Here is a 10,270-nt window from a genome sequence, read left to right as displayed (position 1 = left end):
TTATTACTTGCCATAGGCAGTCGGGCAACAGTTAATGTCAACCCCTGCATAAATGCATGGATTGAATATAAAGCATCTGATCCTGAATCTTGGTTATTGGAAATGTCAAATAACTTCCAGTAAATTGCCCCCAAAATGGAAAAATAATTCCAAAAAACAATTTCTCAATGCATCGTGACACATTGTTAGCTTGTAGATCTGTTATTTTTAGCTGGTTTTAAAGTATAAAATAGCGCTGTAAAAAAGATATTGTTATTGTTATGTAATTTCACAGATGTAGTTTGCACGCCGTGCGAACAGTGTTTTCCCTTCCCCGAGGCCGTACAGTACATGTTACATGTACATCACTACAATATGAATGACATTTTTTTACACAAGAGCTCTTCTGTCCACAGCGAACAGTGCTCATGCATACAGTATGACGCAGGCATAATTGTCATTTCGCGCCTTCCAAGTTCATGTGGGGAAGCACAATGAAACTTGCATGCAGTCCAGAGGTTCAAGGTTCCACAGTTAAAGGTTTCGTTATTGTTAAATTGTGTGTAACGGGTACTTATGTTGAGAGTACAATTCTTTTGTTCTGGACATTGTAGCACTGAATATCAATTCAGGATCCTATACTTCAGAGGTCTTCAACAGGGGTCCCCAGAGTTACTACAGGGGCTCCTCCAAATCTTTAAGTGATAGAAACTTTTTTTTTCTCCTTTTTTTATTAACCACTTGAACCCTTGCGTCAATATTCTGAGAACTTTAGCCAAAGATAGCCGATCTACAAGCTCACAACGCCTTGCTTGTCATCGGCTATTTTTGGCAAAGAGCTTTAGTGTAGAGGGTGAAAAAGGCACACTAAGTACAGAGTATAAGGTCAAGTTTATTAGGTAATAATCACGGTTCAAATGGTTAAATGTCTGAAAACACACATTGACATGAATCCAAAATACTGATGATTGTGCTGTCAGTGTCAAACAATGAAAATATGGAATCTATGAACAGGTTGTGGGGGTCCCTGCTTCATCTCTCTCTCTCTCAACTAAGGGGTCCTTGGCCTGAAAACATTCATGGGAATTTATGGGTTGCATTTGTAGTCCAAAACCGGAAATATTCAGGACCAACACAGGTGTTCAATTTGTCTGATTTGCATAGAACCAATGTTCTACGTTAATCAAAACACCTGTGTTGGTCCTCAAAATGGCTGGTGTAGGACTACAAATGCAACCCATGAATACCCCTGCTATACTTAGATTGGATGAGTCAATTCCCGGAGCCTTGCTTGTGTGTTAGGCAAATGAGGAAAGCTTCCCTCTGTCGTTGGCCGCTGTGTTTTATGATTACTGCTCCGAAAGTCGTTCCACTCTAAAATGAATTGACGCTTAACCCCCTCTTCTCCTTCTCTCTCTGTATACCTCCGTCTCCCCCCCCCTCCCTCCATTCTTTCTCTCTGTCCTTCCTGCCCAGATCCCTCTGACAGAAATGCTGCCGCGCGTCGTTCTCCTCGGCTTGTTTCTCACCGTGGCCAGGTCCCGGTCCCAGGACACCCACCCCTTGGAGGCGTCGTCTCCCATCACCCAGTCCTGCGACTCCCTGTGCGCCTGCGAGGAGAAAGACGGCGTCCTCCACATCAACTGCGAGCAGCGGAACATCAGCAGGATCTCCCAGGTCAAGGTGCCGACGGGCGTCCCCTTCCACCTGAACCTCTACAAGAATGACCTGGCGGAGCTCCGCACCGAGGAGATGGAGGGCCTCAAGAACGCCCTTTCGCTTCACCTCGGGGCCAACAGCATCCAGGAGCTCGAGCCGGGGGTGTTCGGCGCCCTCGGTTCCCTGAAGAAGCTCCACATAAACAGCAATTTCCTGGTTACTCTGAAAGAGGACACTTTCCAAGGCCTGGTGAATTTGGAGTTTCTCCAAGCCGACACCAATTTTATCCAGGTTGTCGAGCCGGGGGCCTTCAACAAACTGATCCGCCTCAAGGTCCTGATTCTCAACGATAATTCCATCGAGTTTTTGCCCGGCAATATTTTCCGTTTTTTGCCCCTCACCCACTTGGACCTGCGGGGTAACAAGCTCCAGACGCTGCCTTACGTCGGGTTCTTGGAGCACATCGGACGGATCATGGAACTTCTCTTGGAGGACAATAACTGGCATTGTAACTGTGATATCTTACATCTGAAGATCTGGATGGAGAACATGAGGGCCCAGTCGGCTATCGGCGAGGTGGTCTGCAGCGAACCGCCCCAATTGAAAGGAACCATCCTGGCCAAAGTGAAGCGGGACATCCTTTGTAAATCGCACGCCGACATCAACCTGGAGGAGCCTTCTAAGTCACTCGATATGGTTGTTACGCCGTCGTCCAAAGCTGCACAGATTCCCAGGCTGATGGACGCGAAGGATGACGGCAGGATTCCGACGCCGTCTCAAGTTCCTGGGAGCCCGTGTGTGGAGCACTGCTCCTGTCACAATCACCCCGTGGCAGGGTTTTTGATGCATTGTCAGGACCGAGGGATTCAAAGGGTCTCGGATATCGGAATACTGCAGCAGAGCCCCACCAAGCTGGTCATGACGGGAAACATGATCCAGAAACTTTTGAAGTACGACTTTGTCACGTACGACAGCCTCGAGTTGCTGAACCTGGCGAACAACCGAATCGATTACATCGACAATGAGACATTCCTCAGCCTGAGCAGCTTGAGAAAACTGTACCTGAACGGCAACCGGATCGAAAAGCTCGTCTCCACGATATTCGTGGGCCTGCACAATCTGGAGTACCTCTACTTGGAATACAACCTCATCAAAGAGATTGCTCCGGGCACGTTTAATCCCTTGCCGAACCTCAAGCTGCTGTCGCTGAACAACAACCAGCTCACATCTCTCCCCGCTCAGATATTTCGCAACGTGCCCCTCACCAAACTGAACCTGAGGAAAAATCTACTCGTGCACCTGCCCGTGAGCAACGTGCTCGATCAGCTCGACGCGCTCGAGCAGATCTATTTGGAGGAGAACCCGTGGGACTGCAGCTGCGACTTGCTCAGCCTCAAACAATGGGTAGAGAAGCTGCGGAAGGACACCGTGGTGGGCTCCATACTGTGCCACACGCCAAAGAAAGCCGCGGAGAACGAGCTGCGGAGCCTTCGCCACGACGCGCTGTGCCCCGGCCTGGTGACCTTCCACTCCCTGTCCCCGGGCAACGAGGAGAGCGCGGCGGCCACGCCGGGGCCCGACGCCCTGGCCGGCGGCAGCGGCGGCTTCCTGAGCTCGCTCACCGACACCATCCCGCTCTCGGTGCTCATCCTCAGCCTCCTCGTCATCTTCCTCATGCTCATCTTCTGCTCGGCGGGCGCCGTGGTGTTCGTGGTGCACCGGCGGCGGCGGCGGGCCAAGAAGAAGATCGCCGAGGAGCAAGGGCCGCGGGAGAGCAGCAGCGGCAGCCCCATCCACCTGCACTACAGCATGTACGGCCAGAAGACCACGCACCACACGCTGACGCAGCGCGCCGGCTCGCCCACGCTGTACGAGGAGCGCTCGCAGCACAGCCCCATCGTGCAGATCTGCCGCAACCCCACCTACTGCGCCCAGCACAAGGAGCACGACCTCGTCAACGCCGCCGACGTCGCCGACTACAACCTGGGCGAGGGGATGGACCTCGGCGGCAAGCAGCACGTCTGCCGCAGCATCATGGAGAAGGAGAACACGTCGCCGCTGACGGGACACCCCAAGTTCCGCTCGGTGAGCGGCGAGTGCCCCGCGGAGTTCCTGTCCCTCGGGAACCCCGGCTCGCTCTACAGGAACATCCTGGAGAAGGAGAAGGAGCTGCAGCAGCTGGGCATCACGGAGTACCTGAGGAAGAACATGCCCCAGCTGCAGTCGGCCGTGGACATGCAGGTCCCGGGCCACCAGGAGGAGCTGAAGCTCATGGAGACGCTCATGTACGCCAGGCCGCGCAAGGTGACGCTCGAGCAAACTAAGAACGAGTACTTTGAACTGAAGGCGAACTTGCACACCGAGCCGGACTATTTGGAGGTTCTGGAGCATCAAACTGCGTTTAACTGAGTTTTAACCTGGGGGGATAAAAAAAAGAAAAAAACGCACAGCACCCCCACCACGTGTTCTCTTTTGTTCCCGAAAAAAACAAGTGCCTTGTCCGATCCTGCCCCTCTTGTACTTTTCACACTGAAATATATACCGTGGACACATTAAGTAGCACATTTATTTGTAGCACGCGGATTGTTGTTACTTTTTCTTCCTGACAGCAGTGTTATGTAGCTGGTGACAGACATAATACGGTGGCCAAATGTAACTTTAATTAAAACCCATTTAGAACGGGTACACTTTATTGAGTGTCGTTATTTTATGCTTTAACTATTGAAAAATAGCAGATCTACAAGCTCCCGCGCTGCGAGCTTGTAGATCTGCTATTTTTTCGAAAAATGGCGAAAATTCGCAATTTTGACCCGATTCTATAAGTGTCTTTTGAATCCTTCTAAGACTTTTTTGATAAAACTATGTTTCTATGTCAGCAATCTGGCTATAGCCAACGTCAAAGAAAAGGTCCTTTTCACTTAAATGGAGCTCAGTTAGTCTGTTCTTCAGAGACTACCATGTCAGTGGTTCTCAAACCTTTTCATGTGAAGGGCCCCCAAAATTATATTTATTTGGCCACGGACCCCCATCTCAAAATATCTAGTTCCAGGGACCACCCAGGAGCAAAATTTGAGTTACAAACGTTCGCTTTGAAAATACATATATTCAAAGATTTACACACATTTTCACAACTTTTTTTCAAAAATAGCAGATCTACAAGCTCGCAGCGCGGCACTCGGTGCCGCGCTGTGAGCTTGTATATCTGCTATTTTTCACTGGTTAAAGCATTCAATAATTCTAGGCCCTAAATGGGTTAATGATTGCAGGGATTTGAGCGGTCCTGGGCTGCACGGGGGAAGGAGGGGGGAGGGGAGAGGGGGGGGGGGGAAAATCAATTCAAGCACCTGTGATTGATTAAACTCTCGTGGTGCAGTGCAGTCAGTTGAAATGTTCAGTTGAGCGTGAAGCCGCCCATCTGACACTCCACCGGGCTGAAAACAGATGTTCCACGACAACAAGTGAACGGAATTGAGAATTGTCACCACTCGGGCACACAGTCGGTGTGCACAGGGGCGTCACAAGGAGGGAGGAGAAAGTGGGACTGAGTTACTAGGGCCCAAGGTGGAGGGGGCCTGGAATTATTTTATACTTTAGCTATTGAAAAATAGCAGATATGCAAGCTCACAGCGCGGCTACTGCGAGCTTGTAGAGCTGCTATTTTTGAAAAGTCGTGAAAACGTGTGCACATCTTTGAATGTATGTATTTTTTAAGCAAACATTTGTAACTCAAATTTTGCTTCTGGGGGGTCCCTGGAATTACAAAAAAAAAAAAAACATTTTGGGGGTACTTCACATGAAAAGGTTTGAGCACCACTGACATAGAAACATTTTTTTTTAAACCTTAGAAGGATTTGAAATATTCAAAGACACATTTTCAAGATTTTTCAAAAATACCAGATCTACAAGCTTGCCGCGTTGTGAGCTTGTATATGTCTGCTATTTTTCAATAGTTAAAGCACCCAGAAGGGCCCAGAATTTGGTGCAACACCCCTGGGTGTGTAGTCCATGTATTTTAGTATCAGTCGATTCCACTGTTAGCGTATAACGTCAGTCATAGGTCATAATGCTATAATACCAGCATGCTCATTGTGCCATAGCATCTGCAGAATGCCAACTGTTACTGTACAATGTACATTGGACCAACACTGATGGGAGATAATATGCATATATATATTCATATTCACGGTGCATTGATATCCAGGGGCGATGCCACTCGCCATGGCCCACCAGAGACACTGCGCCTCCCGTTTCCCCCCGTCTTTGTTTTTATATTTATTTATTTTATATTACAAAAAAACGGATGGTTATATTTACAAAGACAATGTTGATACTGAATTGAGTTAATATTCTGTTCTGGTAAATAGAGCACTTAAAAACCATTATCCTACACGACTGTAATCTTGTACAAAAAAAAGAAAACCGCATTGCACTAATCGGATGCCATAAAGGTGGTGCATGACAATCAACACACAAAACGTCCTGCTGAAACATTATTATTTTTTTGTTTGTTTGTTTGTTTGCTTTCCTCTCTGCCAGAAAAATAGAGCCACTATGGCAGGGTTCCCCAATTAGTTTTCCCCAAGGGCCGAATCATGTCTAGGGTACCAACTACCAAGCCGAGGGCCACAACATTGCAGGGGGCGACAGTGGCGTTCCCGCTACTCCAGTGACAGTTTTCGTCGTTGTCGGGTGAAAATCTTGTATGTCCAAAACCGTTCGTTTTGAATTTATCTTTTTAAAAATGATTTAAACTCGCACCGCGAGGCGTTGTGTGCTTGTAGATCTGCTGTTTTCACTACTTTTGTGCGACGGCCTTGTATGATTTGCGAAAGAACGTGCAAATTTGGAGATAGGAGATTTCCACCCGACAACGACGATATACTAGTGTTGTTGCTGCTCTTATACCACCATTATTACTGGGGTTGGTGTGGGCCAGACAGTAGCCCCCCCGCGGGCCGCAAATGGCCCGCGGGCCGCCTATTGGGGAACCCTGCACTATGGTGTTTGCGGTCCTTTCTGCCTCTGTGTGTGTGTGTGCGTGCGTGTGCGCGCTTGAGCGAGCGGGGGCTGAGGGCATGGGGGGGCCAAAAGAACCGTCTGACGAAATCGGTCTTTCTCAGAAAGCAACCCTGCCAGCATCACTCCTCACTCATTCACACATTTTTTTTGTCCCTTTTGGCCAATTTGGGTCAGCTGATTTTGGAACGGCAGTCATACTGTAGACAGTCATGGTGGGTGGTGGGGGTTGGTTGGGGGGGGGGGGGGGGTTGCTTGCGGTGTCAGCACAACCTGCATGCTGACAAGCAATGCTGTGCCCCAAAAAGTTAAGACACAGACACTGTGTGTGTGTGTGTGTGTGTGTGTGTGTGTGTGTGTGTGTGTGTGTGTGTGTGTGTGTGTGTGTGTGTGTGTGTGTGTGTGTGTGTGTGTGTGTGCGCGTGCGTGCGTGCGTGCGTGGACAGAGCTGGCCATCTCGCTTCATTACCAAGCTAACAGGCAGAGGTGGAAAAAGTACTCACATTGTTTACTTAAGTTAAAAGTATCAGTACTGCAATTTAGAAATACTCTCTTACGGAAAGTATCCGCAACTTTCCAACATCCCATCGTGCATTGCGCAGAATGTGCAGGCAGCTTCCGGCACCTCAGCCGAGAGTGATCTACAAGCTCACAACGGTTGCTTCTGCGACGCAACGTGAGCTTGTATGTCTGCTGTTAAACCGGAAGTGTCCCGCAAATAATGCTACAGTAAATTCTCGCGGAAACAGGTGGATAAAGGTCCGGAATTCAAAATTCACTCGAGTAAAAGTACAAAAGTATTGGCATCAAAATGTACTTAAAGTATACCAAAATGTGAAATTACTCATTTTGCAGAAGGTCCCAATTCAAGTTTTCAAATGTATGGAAATCATTTGAAAATAGACGATCTATAAGCTCGCGTCGTGACACATTGTGAGCTTGTAGATTGGCTATTTTCAAATGGACGAAAATGATTTAAGGCTGAAGTTTAATTAATGTGGGTTTTGTAATAATGATTGAAATCTACAAAGCTAAACTACCAACTAAAGTTTTCAAATAAATGTAGTGGAGTAAAAGTACAATATCTAGATCCAAGACGTAGTAGTGGAGTAGAAGTGAAAGTATCGGAAATTGGAAATACTCAAGTAAAGTACAAATACCTCAAAATTGTTCTTAAGTACAGTAATTAAAGGAGTACTTCACCACTTTTCAACCTATCTTCATATAATTGATCCTCACAAAAAATAGCTTTTATTTTATTTTTTTCCCTCAGAGGAGGTTTGTGGGCAGGTCAGAAACCCATCGTCTTGTGACATCATCGATTGGGAATCCAAGCTAATAGAAAATGCAGGCTTTCTACTCCTGAAAAGTTGTAATGTTAAAGTGGAATCCATTGTTCTTGCGATAATACAAATATTTTTTTCAAGAATATATATATATATATATTTTTTTTTCTTTTTTTGAAAATGATGATGTCACAAGACGATGGATTTCTGAACTTCCCACAGCTCTCCTAAGCGACTTGGACCGAGTAGAAAAAGATTGTGCTATTTTATTATGAACATTAGTGAGGACCTATTATATGAAGATCGGTTGAAAAGTGGCAAAGTCCTCCTTTAAGTAAATGTTACTTTAGACCACTGCTAACAGGAACTCGGTGTGTATGCTGGTGGTGGCTTGCTTGGCAGTGTAGCACTGTATGCCTGATTCATAACTGGTTAGCGTGGCGCGGAAATATCCGATCTACGAGCTCATATAAGAGATGCACAGATCGCGGTCTCACCCGCGGTTGCTGCGCGGAAAACCGCAGTTTGGTTGGATCTGGGTCAATCTGGGGCAGAAACCTTGTATCTCCAAGTTTCAAATTTCTATGTTTTCAGACAAGGCCGTCGCACAAAAGTAGTAACAGCGGTGCGAGGCGTTGTGTGCTTGTAGATCGGCTGTTTTCACTAGTTTGGTTCATTTTTTTTAAATGATAAAAACAAACAGTTTTGGACATACAAGGTTTCCACCCGACAAAGACGATATAAGTGTTAATTCATATTGGACGTAAATTAATGACATCTATCTATAGGCCTATCATAGATCGATATTATAGCTTTTGAAAAGCATGACATCTTCCATTTCCAAACTACGACAGACAGTGGGCCCGCGGTGGACGCAAAGGCAGCTAAAGTGAGAGGGAAACGTAACGGAGGATTTAAAGCAAACTAAAATGAGAAGGGAGGAATAAAAGTGATTCAGTGAAGTTGTTAACCCTGCCGACAGGCGAGTCAAGTGCTGGATATGTCTTGTGAAAGGTTGCGATGTTAGAGAGTGACGGGAGACGGAGAGCTTGCTGTTACCATGGATATGTATACAGTCACTAGATCGGTGGCCCAGAAAATCTTTTGAGCACCCAAAAGCCAAATTTGCTTTTTGGCTTGAGCCGAGAGCGAGGGAGGAGCGAGATCTGTGGAGGAGAAATGATCTTTACTGATCTGGAGAACAATATTTGCATCGTTATCTTTGACATCAAAAGGTTACCTTAGATGCACAATATATATAAAACAATCATTAGTCGGGGACTGCCCATAAGTCCGAAGGTTCATTAGTCCGAAGGTTCATTAGTCCGAATTTAGTTACGGTTACTGAGGTTAAGGTTAGGGTTAGAGTTAGGCATAGTATTCTTAACAGATTCGGACTAATGAACCTTCGGACCAATGCCATGGCACCTCATTAGTCCAGTGGTCAGTTCATGGCTAGTGTAATGCAACCATTTTTTTAATAAATGTTTTATACATTTTGCTTATAATGCCTATAACATGTCCAAAACCAGGTTGGAGTCGTTCAAACACAATTCAGTGACAGTTGGTCAAGGGTTAGAGATGCAATTGCAGGGTTAGAGATGCAAGTGAAATTGTTTGGACAAGTATGTATCCATATAGAATCCCAATAGGCTATAATATGCACAGCAGCCATTTTGGAGAGAAGTTGGGTCTCTTCTTGCAGCCCCAGCCTGAAGCCTCATAAGTCTAGTATCTGCCCTCATTCCATAGGGATATCCCTTTGGAGTAATGGTTAAGATATTGGACTTTCACGCAGTAGACTCGGGTTCGAAGCCGGATGGGGAGGTTCGGATCACCTCCGTTACATTGGTGCCGTGACCCGGATCCGGGCTTCCCCGTAGGAGGAGGTCAAAGGGGGGTGAGTGTGGTGGAGAGAGTTGCAGCCCCAGCCTGAAGCCTCAAAATCTAGTTCCATCCCTTTGGAGTAATGGTTAAAGGGCCACTTCACCTCTGGGACAGCCCAACCTTATTTTATTGTTGTTTAGGACACGATCAACACAATCCTGAGTTATTTTTTGTGTTCAATCTGTTTTTTGAGATATTTTAGTATTTCAGCATGTACTAGTGATGCATTTTGCATCATATGATGCAAAAAGCATCACTGATAATGCAAAATGCATCACTAGTACATGCTGAAATACCAACATATCTAAAAACACAGATTGAACCCAAATAATAACTCAGGATTGTGTTGATCGTGTCCCAAACAACAATAAAATAAGATAGGGTTGTCCCAGAGGTGAAGTGGGCCTTTAAGATATTGGACTTTCACGCGGCAGACTCGGGTT

The 10,270-nt window shown here is 46.5% G+C and overlaps 1 protein-coding gene across 1 annotated transcript; it reads left to right on the top strand.

Moving 5' to 3' along the window:
* Positions 1 to 1,470: 1,470 nt before the first annotated feature.
* On the top strand, positions 1,471 to 4,047 carry slitrk6 (SLIT and NTRK-like family, member 6; the record flags this gene model as incomplete). Its single annotated transcript, XM_080720330.1, has 1 exon — positions 1,471 to 4,047. The coding sequence occupies one exon, from the start codon at positions 1,471 to 1,473 to the stop codon at positions 4,045 to 4,047; it is 2,577 nt and encodes an 858-aa protein (XP_080576456.1).
* Between the last annotated feature and the right edge of the window lie 6,223 nt (positions 4,048 to 10,270).

Source organism: Nannobrachium achirus (genome assembly GCF_963921795.1).
Source record: "Nannobrachium achirus genome assembly, chromosome: 24".
Lineage (NCBI taxonomy): Eukaryota > Metazoa > Chordata > Actinopteri > Myctophiformes > Myctophidae > Nannobrachium > Nannobrachium achirus.
The sequence above is the reverse complement of the archived record's forward strand: the minus strand, read 5'-3'. Positions and strand labels throughout refer to the sequence as shown.